At 46.6% G+C, this 22,800-nt stretch overlaps 1 protein-coding gene across 1 annotated transcript; it reads right to left on the bottom strand.

Moving 5' to 3' along the window:
* Positions 1–6,586: 6,586 nt before the first annotated feature.
* Positions 6,587–22,122, bottom strand: HBEGF (heparin binding EGF like growth factor). Its single transcript, XM_036751468.1, has 6 exons — positions 21,782–22,122; positions 20,969–21,145; positions 17,428–17,605; positions 10,895–11,050; positions 9,359–9,452; positions 6,587–8,029 (listed from the first exon to the last, which is right to left on the bottom strand). Exons 1-5 carry the CDS (start codon positions 21,822–21,824, stop codon positions 9,380–9,382), a joined length of 627 nt encoding a protein of 208 aa, XP_036607363.1. The 5' UTR covers positions 21,825–22,122; the 3' UTR covers positions 6,587–8,029; positions 9,359–9,379.
* Positions 22,123–22,800: the final 678 nt, after the last annotated feature.

The following is a 22,800-nucleotide window of genomic DNA, read 5'->3' as shown; positions in this document are numbered from 1 at the left end:
GAATGCTCTCTCTTTTCCCCTCTACCTCATGGAATCCCCAGCTCTAGGACCAACTCCTCCAAGAAGTCTCTCCTGATTCCCTCAATTTGACAACTGGGGGTTCTTTCCTCTCCCTGCTTCTAAAATTATTTTGTATTTCTTTTGTGAATATTTCCTATTTACTTATTTGTATACATGTTCTTTCTCCTAGTAGAATATAAACTCCACATGGGAAGATTGTTTTTAAACCCCTAGTAACTACTTTGAATAGCGTCTGGCACATAGCAGGAAACTGAATTGCTTGTTTTCTTCCTTTCTTTCTCCTCACCCTCCCCATATTTTTCCTCCCTCCTCTTTTTAATTTACTTTTTCTCTTTTCAACCAAATGTTGGTGGACAGAAGCAATCAAACCAGTGTCTTGCCTCTGAGAAAACAAAACACAGTGACTTCTGCATTAAGCAAGGAAATTTGGGTTTGGAGAAAACTTGAAAAAGTGACTTAATTTCTCCAGTCTGTCTGGTTCCTACACCCATACCATCTGTCTTAAGGAAACCTCCCACACACCCACAAGGCTATGAACCAATCGCTAGACTCTGGAAGGACCCCTTTCCTCAGACTGCCCTGTTGATTACTGCAGCACACTCAAAAAGGGAGCTAACTACCCAGGACAGCACCAGGGGTTTCAGTTCTCAACAAAACCAAAGGCTTTACGCTCTCCAATCGACATAGTCTCTCTAAAAGAAGAAATCAAGAGAAAATTAGCAAATTATCTTTAAAACACACTATATTAATGTGGTACTGGCTTTATAGTTTGTGATATAAATTCAAACTTCCTCCCCCTGCCTACTGACTCGGTGCCTCTGCTATTACCACAGGGACTGTTTTTGCCAAAAGAGACTCCAGGCCTTGACTTCATAGCCTTTCTTTAGACAATGGCAGGTGGAACAGAATCTTTGGATTAGCAAGAGACTTGTCCTACAGGACTTTAAGTGAGGACGCCGACTCTTTCATGCTGGAGCCACTGGAGGTATAACTAGGAATCCCAGTATCTGGGGCAAATTTGGCTGGGGAGGGGAGCAGTGTAAGAAAACTTTAGAATAAACAGTCTGACTGCATATTGAGAGGGCATAACACTCTCACTCCTCCCCCAACTACTGCCTCCCCCCCCCCACCCAAGTGGACATGGCCCAGGCAAACTGCCACAGGGAGGAAGGAAACCCCTCCACATTGGCACATGAAACAAAGCCCCAGCTGCCCTGATCTAGTTACAATTTTGGGAGTCACCCAGCCAGTGATGGGATGAGGGAAAAATGTGGAGTCATTGAAGTCTATTCTTGCGTATTTTTTTGCCCCATCTCCCACTCCCTGGCATGCCCCCTAACCCTGCCGCCCAGGTACCCAGCGACTTCATTCTATACTCTTGCCGACTGTAATCTTCTGTGAATGAATCAATGGCAAAAGCATTTATCCAACTCTTGCTTTGTTCCACATGTTGTGCTAAATGCTGAGGATTCAAATATAAAAGCAAGGTAGCGTAACAGAGGGAAAGAATCACGGATGTGCTGGTAAATGTTTAACAACCAGCTCTGTGGGGGGGGGGGGAAGAAAGAAAGAAAAAGTATGACACATTTTAATATTTAATCTCCATTGCTATCACTTTCTTAAGTTTAGACAATCAACAGAACAGTCAGGCATGCTCTAATTTGTAGCATTGGTGGATTTTCGAGGTGCAAATGCTCACGTTGAAAATTTAACAATGGTTTGAACTGGACACCTCTGGGCAACACAGCTAGGGAAGTGGTGACTGGGGAGAGATGTTTTGCTTGTGGAAGTCACAGGAATAGTGAGTAGAGTGATAAGGAAGTTGACTGATGTGCCCTTTCAGAAGAAACAATAGATAGCATTAGCTGGGGAGTGAAAAAGTGAATCTAAAGACTGAAGGGAGTGGTAGTGATTTGGCCTTGCTCTTTGAATACAGAAAGTCAGAGGGGATCCAAAGCTGTGACAGTTACATAGGCAACTTTGCATATAAGAAGCCCAAGAAAGACTCTCTAAGTCCTAAAATATCACTCCTGCACCACTTGAAATTATTCGTAGATTCATAGATTTATGCAATATCAATTAAGTTGGGACTTTTTTGCTGTTTTAGAATGATAAATTAATTGTCTTTGATTGAGCCTTACTAGGTGCAAAGCCCCAGGCCCAAACCCCTAATTACTAGGTGCTAAGCCTATGTGGGTGCAAAGCCCTCAGCGTCCTAAGGGGAGTTGCTAAGACCAGAGCCAATAGTATAGGCCTAAGTTCTGGACATTTGATAATGGCTAAAGAGTTTACAAAAAGAGAGAACAGAGCTATTTGCCTAAGACTCTCACTCCTGGAGGCGAGGGACTCTGGGCAGCTGCTCTGAGAGCCTCCCAGCTGACCCAGATATTGATGGTTTCTTGGTAACTATGAATTATATTTGGTCTGTTTATAATGTATGTTTGTAATTTGTTTGCATTTGCTCTGAAGTTCAGGGTGTTGGCTTTTCCCCACCCCCACCCCAGAACTAAGTGAATGATATATGTATATGTTGGATTAAAGTAAGACTGCTAACCCCTTCACATTGCTTTCCTTAGTAAAGCAGACCAAAAGAACCTGTGCTGGCAGAGTTCTTGTTGTTGGGCTTATGTTGATCTTTTCACCCCCACAGCAGCTGCCAGCCGATTGTTGCAACAACTTAAGAGCTGGAAGGGCCTGAGAGGCTATCAAATGCAATCATCATTTTCACAGACAAGGAGACTGAGGCCCAAAGAGGTTAAGTGATTTACTCAAGGTCACAAAAATAGTCAGTGGCAGAATTGGAATCTGATCCACAGTCTTCTAACCACCGATTCTGACGGTTTCTAGTGTACCGTTCCTCAAGAGCTTAGCACAGTGCCTGATACATATTAGACTCTAAATAAATGCTAGCTGACCACATCATCTCACCTCTTCATTTTGTGAAATGGAAATGCCTCAGACAGTAGAGTTTCTCTGCATGGGGTTAACAAGTGTCCTATTTTGAAAGGCACAATTACTCCTGGGATGGTTAACATACTCAGTGCTTATCTTTCCTCAGAGTGAATTAGTTTAATCAGATCTCTTCCCAGGTGGTAAGGGGGAATTTCGATGTGGTTGAGAGGGAGGGAAGGAAGGAGGAGGAATGGAGTTTTGCTAAACAAGGCAGGCCTGCTAATGGTGCTACATCCATTTTGGGATCTTCCTCTAGGGCCCATGTTGTCCTGATGGATGAATACTTCACATAGCTCGTTGTATTTAGCCAGCCCCATGCACACTCCTCTTGCATAGCATAGACCCATCCCCCCACCCCACTCCCTACCTAACCCTTTTCCCTGTTTGGAATTTCTTGTGGTTCGGTCATGTCTGACTCTTTGTGACCCCAATTTGGGGGTTTTCTTGGCAAAGATACTGCACTGGTTTGCATTTCCTTCTCCAGCTCACTTGACAGATGAGGAAACTGGAGCAAACAGGATCAAGTGACTTGCCAGGGTCATATAAGTAGAAAGTATCTAAGGTCAGATTTGAACTCAGGTCTTCCTGACTACAAGCCTGGCACCTAGCTGCTCTCTTTTGTCAATAACACTTTTTTCCTTGTACCATATCTACTTACAAATGTGCCATGCCCACTACTGCCACCCCCATTAGATTGTCAGCTTCTTGAGAATGAAGCCTGCCACTTGCCATCTTTCAGCACATGTCCTATGCTGGGCACATGATATCTCTTTCACAAATTGACCTGAATTAGGTTGAATCCTCTGGGATTCAAGGCAACGTAGGAGGAGAAGGAAGGAAAGCTAAAATAAAAGACTTCTCTAGGGAAGAAAATGGTAAAAAGGGATGACTAAAAAGAGACATCTCTCTTTGAGGAGTGGAAACCAGGATGACAACATTTCTTATTTGGGGCCTAGCCTCATGAAGTAGCTCAAGGGTCATTGATCCCCCAGGGGCCACACATAATTACTCAGACATTGTGGAGAGCTCCTGGTGTTAAGAGAAGAGAGCAGCTCGCAGTGGAGGAAGCATAATACTAGCAGGAAATAGCAGTGTGAGGAAACTAAGTGGAACAGAAGAAAAGCACAACATGCACCACAGATGAGGTGGGAGCCTTTGACCAACATTAGCTACCATCTGGGAAGCCAGCAAAGGGGTGACCTATGTCCTATTTGAAACTGCCCCCTCCACTTCAGTCTTGTGAATTTAAAAAGGAAAAGCCAGACTTCCCTGGGCATAAACTCATGATTGTAGAAGGTCCAACTTTCTACTCCGTTAGAAGGGGATGTGGCCCATTAGACCACTTTGTGGGCTACACCATACAGGGGACATGGTTCCTCTCACTATCACTACCAGGGCAGTTTGTGCACCATAGGCATGAGCTTGGATGTAGCAAGTTCTGATGAAATAATCTGAGTTGTACAACTACATAACTAGGCCAGCAAAGTGTTTAGGGGGTCACTACATTTTCAAGCATAATCCCAAAGCATGTAAACTCTACTTTCCAAAAAAACAACAGAGACATACCTGAGTCTCTGTGGCTACATCACAGAAGCAAAGGCAGAAGTTGAGTAGTAGACAGAACACCAGCCTCAGATGGAGTCAGGTAGCCCTGGGTTCCATTCCTGCCTCTGAAACTTCTTAGCAAAGTGATCATGGGGAAAGTACTCAGGTGCTCAGTACCCGCCCCCCCCCCCCGCCGGGCAACTCCATAAGACAGTGAGTTACAGAAGAAATGCCCACCTACATGTGTAGAGGGAATCTCTTCACTGGAGTTCTCCACACCAATGAAATCATTGGCCTGGAACAGCGGAAGTCACATTTCCAGAGCTTATTCATCTGGTGAAGTCACAGCCCAAAATACCTCATCACTCTCATGGGGAAAAGTCCCTGGGTGGAACACTCTGAAATAACAACTTAAAATATAAAAATGACAATTTAAAGTCCTGTAAGTTACTTGAAAGATGCTGCCACTTCTTTGACATGGTGATACCCCCCTTTTCACTGAAAGTGATCATTTCCACCTCAAATATTCTTAGAGCATTTGGTCTAGGTCTCCCTTCTGTCAGTAACATGTTTTTCCTTGTACCATACCAACCCTTCCTCCCTTTTCCTCCCCTCTTCTTCCTCTTCCTCCACAATGTGGCATCTTCCAAGTTTCAATCCTTGCCCTCTGCTCTTCTCCCTATACTCATTTCCTCAGAGAATTCATCTTTTCTTTTGGCTTCAAATACCAAGTTATTTCTATAAGGAAGGCAAAACCAATCTGTATTCCCAAGCCTTATTATCTGTCAGCTAGGTCCTGTGTTTCTAGCTACCTATTGGACATTTCCATTGGAATGCCCTGCCATCTATAAGTCAACATGTCTAAAACTAAACTCATCATTTTTTCCACCAGACTATTTCTCCTCAATTTCTCCATTTTGGTTTAATAGTAATAACATTCTCCTAGTCTCACAGACATAATCTTAGAATCATTGTTCCTCAGTGCCAATAAGTAATCTTATCCTATTGGTGCAGTGCATCCTTTGCAGTGTCTGTCAGTTTCACCCCTTTCATTCCACTCCCACCCTTAACCACCCTAATAACAAGGCCTCCACCCCTCAGGCCTAGATTACGGCAATAACTTCCCAATTGGTCTCCTCCTCCAGCTAATTCATCCTTTGTACCACTGCAAGAGTAATCTTTCTGTAACATTGCTTTTGATTATGTTACTGCGTGATTTAGAAGGCACAACGTCTTCCTGTTTGCTTATCCAATTAATCTCAGAATCTTCACCAGAACATACAAGGTTTTCCATACTTCAGCCCCAACCAGCCTCATCCTAAGCCACTCCCCAAGACAAACCATCCTCTTCAGTCAGGCTGCCACTACTGTATCCTATAGCTGAAGGGCTCCTTCTTCCCTCCATGCTTTTGCCCAAGCTGCTTCTCCTTCCATCATCAGCTTCCAATCACCAACCCCACCTAGTAGTTCCACTGGACTCCTGCTAATGGAAGCATCAAGCTTCCCAGACTTCCTCCTGCATCAAACCTCCCCTACTTGACCCCATCCCACAATGAGCTTTGTTTCTCGGTAAACTTCAAAGCTGAGATTTGAACCCAGGTCCTTTGATGCCAGGGCCAGTGTTCTTTTCACTGCAATTGTTCTCTAGTTTTGTCCTGCTTTTTCTTTTTGTGCCATGTAACACTTTCCTGACTAAAGGGTAATTAGTTTCAGGACAGGACCTGTCTGACCACTGTGCATAGTGGTGTACAGGGTGTTCCTAAAGTCTGGACACATAGGCAAAAATGCATGTTTTCAAGAAATGAAATGAATGAAATTTTTAACATTTTATTTAATTGGAACATCGACAAATAACATCTTCAATATGATTTCCATCATTTGCGATGCAAAGGTTGATGTGCTTTGCAAGATTCACGTAAACTCGATGCCATAACTCCACATTGCTGTCAATTGCCTATGTGTCCAGACTTTAGGAACACCCTGCATATATTCCTTCCCTGCTGCTATAGGAGAGGGAGCTTTCCTGGACTCCAGCCCCAAAGCCCACTCAATAAACAAAACACGGTGTTGTTGAGTAAAGGTTATTTTTATTTGTGTCGTAGAGTGTAAATATGAACCAGATTTGGAAGTATAGAATGTAACAGTTCAGTAGAGTTGCTAGAAACTAGTGGAGTCAACAATGGAAGAAATTTTTTGTTCTTGTTTTTGAGTTTTGGCGGGTGGGGCAGGTCAAAGAAACCCACCCTTCCTTCTCACTCACCATACATCTGCTTTAAACAACAGAGACCTGTAGCCTGACTTTTCCGTTGGTCTTCCAAGCCAGTTTGTGGCTGCCTAATTCTCTCTTTGCCCCTTGGTTTTGTTAACCCATTCAGCACCTAGTCTGTAGGACCGCACCTCTGGATATATGGAGTAGCACCAGGTGAATTGTTGGAATAATAGAAATGTATTAACACAGGAAGTAATTTCCCACTCTCTTCATCCCACGGGGCAAACACTGAGTTGTGCTAATCAGGCTGGCCCGAGAGCCTGTGCCTTCATGAGATTTCAGAGGGAGAAAACAAGACAAGGCTGAAGTCTGTTACATTGCAACATCAGCACATCCAGTATTGGAAACAAACAGCAATACAAAAAGCAGTAGGCAAAACTGCCATCCAACTCATAGAGTGGATCGAGCATTTTTAGAGCCCCGAGATATAGATCCTGACAATGCAGAATTCTGTCCCCTCTGTGGCATCCTGCCCATGCGATATCATCAGAAATGTTCACAGACAATAATACATTATTATCACAGACAAGTTATACGGCTGGCTAAGAACAAGCGTAGGTATAGGAGGTTTCTCTTTCACCCAGATGGCGGGGTATGAAATTGCTGCTGAAGTAACAGTCTAGGCACTTGAAATATTATTGTTAGGTTGTTAAAAACTAAATAAATTAACATACATAGAATAAAATAAATACATAATTTAAAAGCTTTTTTTTACAAACAAAAATATCTGTTAAATTACTTTTCTATGTAGATAAAGTCCCAAAGTTCAGTGTTTTGGGGCTTGCAGTCTTTCACAGTTAGCTCATCAAACATACAGCTGGAGAGTCCAAAAAGCAGATTTCTCAGTGACTACTGGAGTGCTTGGCTTTTCAGTCCTTTTTGTTTTTTCCTTCATTCTATAGCCCACAAATCTCTCCTTCTTCTTCAAAGACTTTTAGAGCATATGGAATTTTACTGGCATTTTAAATCCAAAACATGAACGCATAAACAAACTTCGATGGGGGAGGGGGAAAGAACATCATTTCTTTCGCCTTTTTCCTTTCCAGATTCCCTTTGACATAATCTACTTGGCACTTGGAGGCTCTGACATTTTGAGGAAACAGTTGTAGAGGCCCAATCAATACCTCAGCTTGGGACTAGGGAGTCTTTATCTTCACAGACATTGGGGAAATGCCTCCAGTTGGCAAAGTTTGCAGCTGTGCTTTTGGGTCTTCTCAGGAGGTAGCACGTCCCAGCTGATACCTGTAGTCCAACAGAAGGGATTAAGTTTCTAATGTTTCTTGGGTCTGGTACTATAATCTGTTGGGTTTTTGCTGTTGTTCCATTTTTGTTGAGGGGGAGGGAACAGCTACACCAAATTTTCTATTATTGAGAGCTATGAGAAGAAACAGGGTTTCAAATGTCAAAATAACAAAGAAAGCTGAGGTCTATAGATGACAGGATTCCTACTGTTGCATGTGCCAGATTTCACCCTAAACAACTCCAAAGCACCTACTCTTCTGTATGAGAGATCAGCTCTGTCCTGGGAAGTAATCGCATCTGAGCCCTGATTACTGCCCAATCATAGCTTTGCCACTAATTAGCTGCGTGATCTTGGGTAAGTCTCTAAGAGAACGGGAATAATATTTGTCCTGTCTATCTCACAGCATTATTGTGCAGGTAAAATGAGATGTAATGTTTCTAAAAGCCTTTTGGAACTACAAAGTGCCATTCAAATGTGAATGACTATTAGGAGAGACTGTGGTACAGTGCAAAGAACCCAAGCCTTGGATTCAGAAGACCTGGGTTTGAATTTTAACTGCCATTTGGTATGTAATAAGTTCTTAATAAATGGCTTACCTCCCAGTCCATATCTACCTGTGTGTCCTTGGACAAGTCACTTGACCTGGCTCCATGCCTCAATTTCTTTATCTATAAAATGAGGGGGTTGACATAGATGGCCTCTGAGGTCCCTTTCTTCTAGTCCTAGGTCTATGACCTATTTCTGCACAGCAACTCTGCTACCCTATAGTTTACCTCCAAAAGGAAAGTTCCAGCTAGAGTGGGGAAGGGAAAGAAGCAAGGAAGACAGATGCCAGAAAAGAGAAAAGGAAAAGGAGCCAAATGACAAGAATTGGAGAAAGGCCATTACTAAGGTTGGGAGCATTTTCCAGGGGCAAAGGGAGCGTGAAGCAGCTGAAGTTAGAGAAGAAACATCATTTCTGCGAGCTAGTCGATAGTTAAGACAGACCTGAACCCTCCTAGAGCAGGAATCTCTAACCTGGAGTCTGCAGGAATTCATAGATAGCTGTCAAGGGAGTCTGTGAACTTGGATGGGAAATCAATTGCATCTTTATTCCTACTAAGCATATCTTTCAAGTATGAAATTTTTCAACAGAACGTGATTCTGAGATTGGGTGCGTAATCTTCACCAGACTGCCAAAGAGGTCCAAGACATTTAGAAAGGTTAAGAACCTCTGTTCTAGAGCACCCAGAGGTTCTGAGAGCCAGAGGTTGTCTTAAAAAGCCCCAAAGCAGCTAGATCAGGAGTGGGCCTAACCCTACCCCCAGGACAGACGCCAGGATTATTACCATTAACACTCAGGATTTCCATCAGTGGGCCACAGGAGCCTCCAGCTTCACTTTCTCTTCACTTTCTACATCATAAACTCCTCTTTTATGGTACCTAAGGAAGAAAAACAAACTTCATGAGCAATACCCCTGGCAGAGCAATCGTCAGTCTCTAGGGGGAGAAAAAAGCCTGGGCCCTTCTTATTTCATTAGATTTCTTCCTAATGTGTTTATTCCCGTGGAGAGAGAGAAACCTAAGCCCAGAAAATAGAAATAACTTGGCCTAGAAGCTGCATCAGATACATCTTCAAGACAGTAGACTATTAAGCAGAATCTGCTATTACTCTCTGCCTGTCAGAAAAGTACAAACATCCACAGGGTATCCAAAGAACCACCAGACAAAGGCTTGATTTGCCTTTTGAGGGAAGCTGGCTTTAACTAGAAGAGGGTTATGGGATCAGGCTAAATTCCTCTAACTGATGCCCTGACTACAGAACAAAAATTCTGACATCACCAAAATAGGGTCAAAACTTGGGAGGAAAGGGAGACCGGGAGGAGTGGATGGAATTTGCAAGGAAATGAATAGGGCACAGAACAATAGAGGAAAATCCCTGGAGGAGAGGGGTAGGTTCTAAGCCAGTAGGTGTTGCCTTGGGTGCCAATGAGTTCATGTCATCCTAGGAGAAAAGAGGTTCAGACTCAACTTATAAAAACAACAGAGCAGTAAGTTAGGAGCCCGGTCTAGTTTATTTGCATGGCAGGGAGGTGGGTTCAGACTTCTATCCCCCCTCACCCCTTCGACATCTCTCTGGGTTACACTTGCAGATGTTCATCGTAGGAGGCAGATGACTTAGCAGAAGTGCCCCCAAAAGACCCACTTCCTATAACCTGCCAATGGCTCTCCATGCCTTCCCATCCCTAGAGAGACTGTAAAAAATATTTAACCTAGGGAAGAGAGGACACAAGGGGAAGATGACAGTTATCTTCAAGTGTGGGAGAGGACCTAGACTTATTCTGTTCGGCCCCAAAGGGCAGAGCCAAGAGCAAGGAGTGGGAAGTTTCGGAGGCAAACTTAAACTTTCTAAAACTAGCATGAGCTGCCTCTGGAAGCAAGGAGCTTCCCCTTACTGGAAGTCTTCAGACAGGGAGGGGAGGGAGAGAACGAGCATTTCTATAGCACCTAGAATGTCCCAGATATTGCACTAAGCACTTTTTACAAATGTTATCTCATTTGATCTTCATAATGACCCCAGGAGGCAGGCGTTCTTATTAACGCCATTTTACAGATGACGAAATGGAGGCAAACAGAGGTTAAGTGATTTGTCCAGGGTCATACAGCCAGATTTGAACTCAAGTCTTCCCGACTCCAGGCCCAGGCCCACTATACCACCTAGCTGCAGAGGGGCTGGATGACCACTTATTGGGTATGTTGTGGCAGGGATTCTTTTGGGTTTGTAACTTCCACTTGATCGCCAGTGAGGGCCATCTAGGGTTCCTTCAAACTCTGAAATTCTTTGATTCTGTGACCACAAGTGGAATACCACTAAGATGTCTTACCTGAACATGACCAGCCCAGCGATGATGAGGAGGCAGACTGAAGAGAGCACTACTGACACCACCGCCAAAATTGTGGTATGGTCATAGCCATACAAGGGGTTTTCCACGGGGAGAATCATTCCATGGCACCGTTCTCCATAGTATCCTGTTGGGCAGCTGGTGGAAGAAGAGAACAAAAATTTGGCATGGTTAGTTACTTGGTCCTCTTGCTTCAGTTTGGTTCTCTCTCCTTTCTGGTGCCCAACAGGGGAGGGCTGGGCTCTGAATGCCCCAAACTCCAGGATTTTCATTAAAAACTCAGGGAATCACTGAAGAATCCATGCTCTAGGAGCGTTGAATGTTCATCCAGTCCAAGCCACTCAGACTTCTCTGGCTTTTTCTTTGGAAAAGCAACATAGTCTTGTGAAAAGTTTAGACAGGATCATAAAGCCAGAGCTAGAAGGGAAGGGAGAGAAGGGAATCAGCATTTGTATTGCACCTGCTATGTGCCAGGCACTGGGTGAAGTGCTCTACAAGTATTACCTCATGGGAGCCTCACAACAACCATGCAAGGTTGGCACTACTGTTATTCCCACTTTACAATTGAGGAAACTGAGGCAGATAGAGGTTAAGTGACTTGTCCAGGGTCACAAAGCTAAGAAGTATCTGAGGTCACATTTGAACTCAGGTCTTCTTGACTCCAGACCCAGTGTTCTATCTGCTATACCACCTAGCTGCCTTCCTCTAGCCAGAAGAGATCTCAGGGCCATAGAGTCAACATTTTATAGATGAAAGAGTGTCTTACTCAAGGTCATAAGCATCAAAGGTGGGATTTGAACTGGAGTCAGCATCCCTTCCACTGCATCATACAGCCTTCATTTCAAGATTTGTATCCAGAGACTTAGGTTTGAATCTCAAGCAACTGCTATTTACTATTTGTGTGACTTTGGGCAAGTCACTATACCCCATCTGTAAAATGAGGCAGTGAGGCTGCTACAAAGGACCCTTCTGGTTCTATATGGTCCTGCAGACAAAACTTCTGCTCCTGAGTTTAAAAGTATCTGCTGCTTCCTGGTCTCCATTTGCAGATTTGTTGTCTGTCTCTAAACCCTTGTCCTTATCAAGGCTTATCCCATATTTTCTCCTTTTTTGCCTCTTCAGAGCCAGGTAGGATTTAGAGAGGAAAAGACACTGAGATAAGAAGCTTTGTACTCTGTCCCAGAGGCTGTCGGCTTTTCCTTCTAGCACCTGGTTCCCATTTACTGAGCAGTGTGGGGACAGAGATCCCTAGGTATGTGAGAGATTAAGGCTCAGGAATACATAGCTGACTGCTCCTTGGGCCCTTTGAAGCCCTCTGTCCCCTGGCCAGTGTGGCTGCTGAGGTGGATGTGTCTAGGCTGATGTGGGGAGCATGTGGATAGCTGACATCCTAAGCCAGATCCACAGAGCCGCCAATGACAGGAAATGCCGACTATGTCAGAGTTGAGGTTGGCCCTAGACTTCTGCCTTCAAGAGGCAATGGAGGGTGGGGGAAGCAGCACCCAAGAACCCACAGCCCTGGCTGCAGACATAGGAATTAGTAACAAAGGTTCCTGCATCCCTGTGGCCAGAGGAATTCTGCCTGTGACCCAGCCAGGATTTAAGGATTCCTAGCTGGGTGATTAAGCTGTCCTAGGAGAGGTGGATTCTGGGTTTTTCTGGGGCTCAGTCTGACTTCTGTCTGTGATCCTCTTAACTGTAATTATCACATAAGTAATGGAGGAGGGGGTGTTGTGACAGGTGTCGGAGAGTGGCTGACCCCCTCTGTGACTCCACATGGCTTGGATGACTTCTTTCCCTCCTCAAGATATTGGTAGTGCCCAGTGGGGCCTGAGTTCATGCTCTGAGGTGGTTTTTTTTGCCTGTTCTATATGATGAATTCTGAAGTGACAGAGCTCATCTCCCACAATGATGGGAATCTCAGAGTTGCAAAGGATTCCATATGCCTGAATAGGAAATCACTTCAACAAAGCCCCTGACCAGTAGTCATTCACCTTCTTCAGGAAGACCTCCTGTTCTGAGGAACTCACTACCCCAAGACAGTTTGTTCCTATACAGATTGCTCTGAGCTTTAGGAAATTCCCTAAGTCTGCCCCCTCTGCAACTTCCGTTCAGTACTTCTTGTTTGGTCGGCTTGGGCCCTGAGAAGAGAACTAATCCAATCCCTCTTTTATACAGCAGTCCTTAAATACTAAAGGCAGCTATCATGTCCCTTCTGTAGGGAATAATTAACCTTGTCTGATTTATCTGAACCCCACCTGTCTACCCTGCATTGGGCCCCTCCGTACCCTCGCCCAGAAATAAACTCAACCCTCTCCTCAGCTCATCTATACTTTCAACTTCCAATCCCTCCCCTTACTCCTCCCCCACCACTCCCCAGACTATTAATAGGTTTATTACTTTGCCAGAAGCAGTTTTGTTTGAGTTCTCCCAGTTTCCCTAGTATAGATCTGAGCCAAAGTGTTTCAGGCCTAGATGAAAACTTGGTCTTCAGCCTCTGGACATAAGGAAACAGAGCACCCTGCCTGGTTTCAAGCATCAGATCATCTCCTGTGGCCAAATAGTCCCACAGAACAAAAGAAACAGATCGAGATAACATGTTCCTTCCTTGGCCTGATCATACAGAAATGATAGAAACGTCACCTAGTTCACCTAGACCACTGAAAATGAGACCAGAGGCACAAAGCTCATGTTAGATCTTCTTCCCCTCCTTTTTGAAAGCAAGTGATAACCCTGAGTCCAATCAAATCCTAATTCCAATCAAACGAGATAATATTCGCAACGTACATAGTAGGCACTATATAAATGCACATTCCTAGAACATAGTAGGCACTACATAAAAGCATATTCCCTCCCTTTCCTCATCACGTGAATATATCAGGTTGGAGTTTGGGCAGGGAGCAGAAATCAGCAGGCAGAGCTTGGGCTGCTAGACAACCCTAGTAGGCACAGCCACAAGGATTATGACAGGCTTTCTTTCCTGGGCTGGCTGATTTTCTAGATCTAGATAGGGTTCCTACAACCCTTGCTGACAACTGCTCTCTGGGAAGAAGGCCATTTCCCACTCAGGCTGCAGAGATAGGAATTTCTCTCCTCTGCTCTGGGATTTCTCCAGGGTGGCATGAGGAAAAGGCACAAAGGAGACAACCCATCGCAGACATCTCTTCTGAGGCTGTTGTGAGGGAGCTTGGCTTCTGCCTCCAAGAACAGGTGGAGACACAGCTTGGTATCACACGGACAAGGCCCTCTCCCTCTCCTCTACAAGAACTTTTAGATGCCTGAGGGATGGATCCCTTAAGCATCAGAAAGTACCCAGCTACAGGGTTTTCAGGCTGGGGACTTCCTGGGTAAAGGGACAACAGGGTAGCTGACCATGCGCACATCCAGCCTGCGTGTGTTTATGGAGTGGAGGTCATTGGGAGGGTGGGATAAGCATGGTATAAATTTCTGCTCCGTTCCCCTTCTGGTACCCTCTTGCCAACCTCCACAAGGCAGACTGGTGCTGTCTCCTATCATGAGAGACGCGGGGCAGTGTTCCAGAGAGTTTTTCTCCCAGAAAAGGTATGAGCAATGCTCCCTGGTCCTTGGCACCTGACCCCATGTGTCCTGTGGGCAGTCGGATCTTGCTCTCTCCTGGCTTTCCACTATCGCCCTGTTCTGAAAGGCTCTCTTCCTCTCTTCCTGTGGACGGAAGACAAGCTCTCTGGACTTCCAAGCCCTTCACCTAACCCCCTCAGGTAGCTTACTCAGATGATAGAAATAAAAGTCTGCATCAGAGCCATGAGATTCAGTTACATAAGCCCTCTCTGCCCCCATCCTGAGTCAAAAGGATAATAATGTAAACACCCTAATATACCCACTCCCCCTCCTTTACAGACACCTCCCCACCCGACTCCTGGCTCACACGTCGGAGGGCGATGAGCATATCTCCAAACATGTGGGTCCATTCTAAGCATCTGGGGGCGGGATCGAGTGTCCTGCCCTGAGCCAGCCACTCAAACTCTGCACATTCCTCCCGTGCTGTGGCCATTTCAGGGCTCATCTTACAGTAGAGGCAGGAGCCACTCAGGGTTTCAGAGATGCATCTTCCACCCTCTCTCGGAGCATAGATCCAGGCCCTGTCAGGTACTACCACCACTGGGGAAGCAACAGAAAGAAGCCAGCAAAACGAGGTTGGGTCATAGAGAGAGTCAGGTAAAGCCCAAGAGTCAGTCAGACACCTCCTACAATACCAATACCTACATTACACTTGTGTCAAAGGATCACAAACAAGTCAGACTGAGCTCCAGAAAAACCCAGAATCCATCTGTCTCAGGACTGTTAGGAATCCTCACCATCCTAGCTGGGATCACAGATTTTCTCAGGCTATGGGGATGAAAAAACTTTTGCTACTAATTCCTATGCGTCTAGTCATGTCTGCGGGTTCTTGGGAACTGTTACCTCCACCCTCCATTGCCCCTTGAAGGCAGAAGTCTAGGGCCAGCCTCAGGACTCTGACATAGTCGGCATTTCCTGTCACTGGCGGCTCTGTGGATCTGGCTTAGAATGTCAGCTATCCACATGCTCCCCACATCAACCGAGACATACCCTTCCCGGCAGCCACACTGGCCAGGGGACAAAGGGCTTCTAAGGGCCCAAGGAGCAGTCAGCCATGTGTTTCTGGATACTGATCTCCCACTAGCCTAGGGCCCTCTGTTCCCACATCATGTGCCCAGTAAATCAGAACAAGGAGGCAGAGGGAAAAGCCAACAACTCCTTGGGCAGTGTGCAGATTTTCTGTCTCCAACCACCAAATCTTGCTTCCTCTCTCCTCCAAATCTCATCTTTCCCTGAAGAGGTAGGAGAGGAGAAAATCGGGGGTGGGGGGACAAGACAATGAGGTCAGATGAGGGGACTGTGAGAAACAAAGACCCCCAGAGAAACCTGGAATTGTCAAATACTTCTGAATTAATGCTGCAGGTTACTTGCAGTGACCAGACTGAGGTTGTGGGTGGAGTGAGAGTAAGAGAACAGGTCTGAGCCTCCAGCAGCAGAGCTGAGGGCCTGATATCCAGCCAGCCAAAGCAGCGGACCAGTTTAGCTTGGGGAGAGGCACGGCCAAATTCCTGGCTGGAAGCCAATTTTTGTGCCCTCGGTGCTACTGCCTCCACCCAGGGTGGATGATGCCAAATTTTGCTTTGTTTTGTTTAAAGATTCAAAATCTCATTCCAGTCTCCAGGTTTAAATTAGGTAAGTATTTCCCTGGCTATTCCTGAGCCCCTACTACACTGCTAGTAGAGACCTAGAAGGCATCTTAAATGAAGAGTGTTCCCAGCTACAAACAAGGAGCTGTTAACTGCAAAAGAAAGACGGAGACCCAGGGTTTGCCTCGCTGGCTGTGAAGCATAGAAAATGTGGTAGCTTTAATAAGCAAATAGAATAGCAGCAATCAGAGATGGATGAGACATATCAAATGAGCTGAACACCCTCTGTGGGGTCAGCAGGCAGATCACTCCCCGTAGCATTCTCCTGGCCTTGGTTTAAAGTCTTTCATGAAATGAGGCTTCTTCTAGTTTTTCCTCTGCCTCTTTGTGCTTGCCTCTGGGACACTAGAGACATTATTCTCAGGGAGTACAGCAGTGTGATCCATCTCTGTGCTGGGCATCCCTCAGCCCCACATTCCATCTCTGAGCCCAAACCCCAGATTGCCCCTTGAGGCTGGCACAAGGGAGAACTCAAATATCGCATGACTTAAGATGAGTTACCCTTAGAATTAAGTTCTATTTCCTATTAATCCTGCATGCAGGAAATACTTTCCCACCCCACATATTCCCAAAGACAAATGTTCCTTTGCCTTCGCACTAACCCCACCAAGTCCCTCTCTTTTCCTATAACTCCCATCCTCAGTCTGAAGGAAAGGGCTCCACTCCTCCCTGCAGTGTCCAGCACATAGGATTGTTGATTTAGAGCTGGAAAGGACTTTCATGGTTATCTAGCCTAACTCCATCTCACAGTGAGGAAGCTGAGGCCAGAGAAGTAAAAACCATTTGCCCAAGGTCACACAGATAGTAAGCGGCAAAGCCAGGTTTTGAATCCTGGTCCTCTGATTCCACATCTTTCATCTCTGCCCCCAAGTACACCTAGACCCATACACATATATGAGGGCCAGGATGGGAGCTGGGGCAGCACCTTCCCAGATTCCTTCTGCAGGGAAAGCCCCATAACCTTTTTCTATTCTGAAAGGGGCAAAGGGGAAGGAGGGGAAAGGGTTGTCCTGGAAAGGACAGCCAGATTTCAAATGCCGGTTCCTTAAGCCAGGCGGCTCATTCCTGGGGAAGAATGAAGCATCCGAAAGAATGCAAGAAAGTCACAAAAGCCTACGGTTCAGGAAATTGCATCCAAATAGGGGCCCTTCCGTTAACTAAAAATACTCGCCTCCTCCCCATTTCCGTACTGTGAGAAATTGTGAACTCGAGGAACTGCACAGAGGAGAAACATGGATGACAATTTCCCAGGAGTCAGGGGTTAACACTTACTGACATGACGGTGCTCGAAGTTCTGGCAGATATCTGCATGTTCCATGGAGGCAATAGTCCTTGTACCTCCCCAAACAGGGGTTTCTCTTCCGCCCCATTCCCTTGGCTTTTCTTCTCTTCTGCCCATTTGCTTCCTTGCTTGGAGTGACCAGAGCTTGTGGTTTGGAAGACAATGAAACTACAAGAGAAAAAGAAAGGGTCTCCTGTCAGGAGTCTAGTTCTCCAGAAGAAAGAACATTGGAAACATCTGAAAGTCACCCCTTCTCTCACCTGGGCTCCTAGACCCTTGGTTCATGGTTACTCCCCAGGGGTGTCAGAAAAATCAATCGTAGTTTTTTTGGGCAAAAACTGAAGGGAAATAGCAACAGGGAGACAGAAGCAAGGCATTTCACAAACCCTTATGGGGAATCACACTTCAAGCATGCAGGCTTCCATCCGATGATTCCATCCAACAGATTGGGAAAATCTGCCAACCTTGTTCTCCCCCCTCCCCCATCCCTGGGGAGCTCAGAATTGCAATTGATTCTATTCTGTCCTATATTAGCCTCACTTCCCGAAGTGAACACGATGACCTACTTCCAGGGGAACAGCATCAGAGAAGGAAGCTGCTTTTTCCTGGGAGGGCACTTGAGGAAGAGAATGAGGAGGTTTTTAAAAATAAATGGCCACTGTCCTCAAACTGCTCGGCCTCAGATGGTAATCAGCTCTCCAGGACCACGGGCAGGCCTGTTTTCTCAGTGAGGGTACACCAGCTTATATTGGTGCTAAGAAGCAAAGAAGGGACTTCAGCATTGTGGTCAAAGTCAGTAGACTAGCTGTCTAGATCAGACAATATAATATCGGGTATCCCAAAAGTCTTAGTGTGATTTTGAAGCTTCTAGTGGCTTAAAAACGCCGTAAGTCTTTTGGGATACCCTGTATTTGCTCTTCTCCATCCCTTCCCTTCCAGTCCCCTCTGCAGCTCATTAGCAAGGCTCCAAGGGTCACTCTCATTCCTCCTCAAATGCTCCTATTTATAGCTCTCTCAGGCCCGGGAGGAAAAAATATATTACAAGGGGCAGAGAGATGGAAAATGGAAGAAATAACCAGAAGAGTCTGGGGGTGTTTTTAGGTTGGAACAGCAGCAAAAGAAGCACTGAAGAAAATCAGCCCTCCTCCATGCTTCCAGCTGGGGCTAGCAAGGCACTCCCCTTCCATTAGTGCAGGAGTTTGACCTACATCCTTCATCCACTCCCAGGGTCTGGAAAGAGTGATCTGCCACGCGTGTCTCCCACCACACACATCTGCCACACATATGTTGAATGCAAGAGTCAGTTCCACTAACTCTGGTCATAGAGGGGCTTAGGATGGGGAAGGCAAAGGTCACAGGGTTCCCAGAAAGGAGGAGTCCCAGCACAAAAACCAAAATTGAGAGCTGAGAAATGGAGATGGGTGGTGGTAGCAGCAGAGAGACGAAACCACAGCTAGTACCAAGCCCCAGGTCCTACATTTCCTCTGTCCACTATTCTCTGCTTCCCTCTAGAACAAGAATTCTTAACCTTTTGTGTGTGTGGGGGGGAAAGGCATAGACCCCTTGGGCAGTCTGTTGAAGCCTGTGGACCCCTTCTCAGAATGTTTCTAAGTGCATAAAACAAAATACATAAGATTACAAAGAAAACCAATTATTCTGAAATTCAGCAATCAAAATATATGTTTTTAAAGTAGGTTCCCAGATTCCGGGTTAAGAACTCCCGATCTAGAGCCCAGTGGGAGACAGAAGGGCAATTCCTACAAAGGGAATAAAAATGGTCATTGGGGTTGGGAGAGACAAGCCAAGGAAAACCCAAGCATGGAGGGAGAAAGGGACAAGGTGACCGAGTCCCTGCCCCAGGGGAGAGAGAAACCGTGACTCAAGCCTACAGAGGTATGAGGAGTAGCCTGTGTGGGTGGAGGAAGAGTGAGTCACAGCCCAAGCCCTACCCTAGTGGGGGCTACTCGAAGAGAGCCCCACCTCCTCCTGTTTGGGGGGAGAGAGAAACTCTAGAGAAAGGGTAGGAGCACTGGCCAGGATACTGCAGCCTGAACTCGGTTTATCCAAGAGACAGAGAAATCAAATTAAAGCAAAGCTCCCCGAGGCAGCATCACAACGTAGAGGGGAGAAAGCTGTAGGCTGTTGGTCTGCCAGGCCTTCTGAGTGCTGCTGTACTCCAGGTTACTATTTTCCTAACTAGGTTATGAAGTGATTACGACAAGCCACACCCCGCCCCCGCCCCTGCCCCCTTTCCTTTCCCTAGGAATCCAGCCGTGCTCCACCTATAAGAATGACATTTGTGAAGGAGAGGGGTAATATAATGCCCTGGTTTCTGGACTCTGCACCAGGTACTAGCTAGCAAAGATCAGCCTCTAGGCCAGGGGTTCTGAACCCTTTTTGTGTCATGAGGCCTTCTGGCAATCTATGTTTAAAAAATGCACGAAATAAAATATATCAGATTCCAAAGGAGACCAATTAAATAGAAATATGGTTGTCAAAGAATTTTTTAAAACAAGTTCACAGACCACGGGTTAAGAAGTCCTGCCTCATCTAAGGGGAACAGGGCCCTACCAGACCTAACCCTTGTCCTAGAAGGTAGGGTCTCAGATTGTGGATACTCTGGGAGAGTGGAGCCGGGCCGTGTGGACACCAACCCTGGCCTGGAGAGTTGATTTTAATTTGAGCCCTTGGGCCATGTGGTCAGGATGGGCATAATGGTATATCTCATGGAGCCCCAGGTGTCCAGGGACCACAGTAGCCACAAGAAAGATTCCTAGACACACAATGGTTATTTTTAAGCTGCCTTCACCCTGGCCTCCAGGGGGCATTCAATTCAACAAACATTTATCAATGGCCTGCTATGTGAAAGGGACCATGTTAGTCACTGCAGTTACAAAAATGAAAAAATGACAATGTTTGGGCCCTCAGAGAGCTTACAGAAAACACGGACGCTCACCTTCTATCTCGTCTAGGGTCCTGACTTCCCCATCTGGGGAAGGATCAAATTTTCTGCCTAGAACTCTTCATCATGCCCAAGAGTTTGAAAAGCAAGTTGAGGAGAACCTAAACAAATTACTAACCTCATCAGAAAGTCTGATCAGAAAAGAAAAAATCACTGACCTGTCTGGTATCCAAGTAAACTGACTAATTCAGCTGTCTCAGATGCAAAAGGAGGTTGTAATTGGACTGACTCAAACATAAGAACAAGAAAGAGACAGGATCAGGAAGTGCCAAAATACCCTCTCATTCCTATGGATTGTAGAGGACAGCTCTCAGAAATTTCCCATGAAGCAGGACATTCAGAGCCTCTGCTCACCACCTGGTAAGCACTTTCCATTCTGCTATTCTAAGGTTGATAAACATCTCTAGTTCTCCTGTTCTTTCTCCCCAGCCATTGGAGAGGGAACCATGAAAGGATCTAGATCCTCCTTAAACTCTCTAGACCTTAACCCAGATCATATTCACTCAGAAATTGCCATTGACACTTTGTGTTGGCTGCCTTGGTCAGATGCTTGGGGTTGACACACTTACCTCTAACAAGGGCACGTTCAGTGTCCTGTAGGTCAAGGACTTCTGTTCTGCTAGCCCGTGAATGAAGCAGCTGGTTCAAAGATGCAGTGGATGAATCGGGATTCTCTGTTCCACGGTTCTCCGATAGCCGGCTCTGAGCTCGCTCTAGGCTCTCTCCACTCACCAATACAGACAGTACTGCACTCCAGGGAAGCAAAAGTAGGGGAAAGAGAGAGCAGTCACTCATGTACCCCAGTGGAATCCAAGTCATCTCAGACAAGCACAGCCTCCTTATACACATACCCAATCCCTACTAGAAGGTGTGCCCAGAGATCATGGAAAAGGATATGACAGGACCAGGCGTCCCAGGGAGAGAATGAATGAAAGGACAAGACCCGGTGCCCCTTAGTCACAGGGATCATTTCAGACTCAGATTCTCTCCCACCCTATCTGTTCGCTGTGCATCCCTGGCCTCACCATCATCTCCTTCCTTAAAAGAACACTGTCTCTCGAGTCCCAGGATCTAGGGTCTAATCTTACCTTTGACGCTTACCTGCGTAACTTTGGACAAACCACTTAACCTCTCTGGGCCTTAGATTTCTCATAAGCAAAAATGAGGGGGTTGAGCTAGTTGACTTCTGGGATCCCTTCCATTCAAATCTCTGATCCTCATCCTTCCCACCGTTCCGTGTCATTGTCCCTATTCGTGTCCTCTGGCCACTCCCATACCTTCTCCTTTTGCCTCCTCTGCTCCCCACCCCCATTCTGTCCCCTTATGGCAAGTCTGCATCCCGGAGAAACCGGACAATCCAAGCTGTCCCCCATCTCCCTCACCTGCAGCCAGAAGCAGCTTAAGAACGAACGATGGCAGCTTCATGTTCCCGAGAACCGAGAAGCCCGGGGGCCGATAATCCACTGAGTACCGCACCGCGAGGGTGCGGGGATCTGGCGGAAGAGAAGAGTAAGGGGCGCTCGCTCACTGGGCCAGGGTCTGAGGGAGTGCTGATGGCAGCGGCAGCTGCAGCTGTGCCTGCGTGCTCCTTCGCGCCAGTCCCTCCTCCGTCCGCCTGTCTGTCTGTCAGTCTGAGGATTCTGTCTGTCTCAGCCCCAACGCCTGCCTGCCTCTAGCAGCAGCAGCAGCAGCGCCAAACCAGCTTGGTTCCCTCCAGCACTCTGGGCTGCCTGGACTCGGAGCCTGAAGTAAGTCTCTGCCGCCCCGCCCCTCTCCCGTCGTCCCCCCCCCGCCCCGCCCCCACAGTAACTCAATACCCGGAGGGGGGAGCCAGGCGGCCGAGCAGTGTGCGGGAGTCGGAATCAATCTGGCGCCGACCCCCACCCCTCCGGAGCAACGCCGGGGGAATCGCCCCAAAGGGGCCTGGCCAAAGGACAGGTCGCCTGAGTGACCCGGGCGGCTGCCCAGCAGGCGGCAGGATCCAGCCTCCTTCTCGATCTCCCTTTGCCATCTCTAGACTTGGAATCATAGACGGCGACTTAGAATGTTAGAGCTTGGAAAAGGACCTTAGAGACCGTCTGCTCCACTCGCCGACCTCTTTACAGATAAGGACGCAGTCATCAGTCAATGTACAAGCATTTATAAAGCGTTTACCACGTCGAGGCATTGCGCTGAGCGCTGGAAACAGGTCCATCGTTGGGAAGTGACTTGTTCAAGGTCATGTAGACAGGGCTGGTTAGTGCTGAGTCTCCACAGTCCTCCCCTCCCCTCTTATTCCCCCACACGCCTCAGTTTTCTAGCCTAAATTCTGCCAAGGAAAGTCAACCTCCCCTCAACAAGGCTAGCCGCTGGCAGTTCTAAAAGCCCAGTAGTCCCCCAACACACCACCCTCCGGTTTTTC

The sequence above is a fragment of the Trichosurus vulpecula genome, chromosome 3 (assembly GCF_011100635.1).
Source record: "Trichosurus vulpecula isolate mTriVul1 chromosome 3, mTriVul1.pri, whole genome shotgun sequence".
Taxonomy (NCBI): Eukaryota; Metazoa; Chordata; class Mammalia; order Diprotodontia; family Phalangeridae; genus Trichosurus; species Trichosurus vulpecula.
This window is presented reverse-complemented; position numbering and strand designations above follow the sequence as displayed.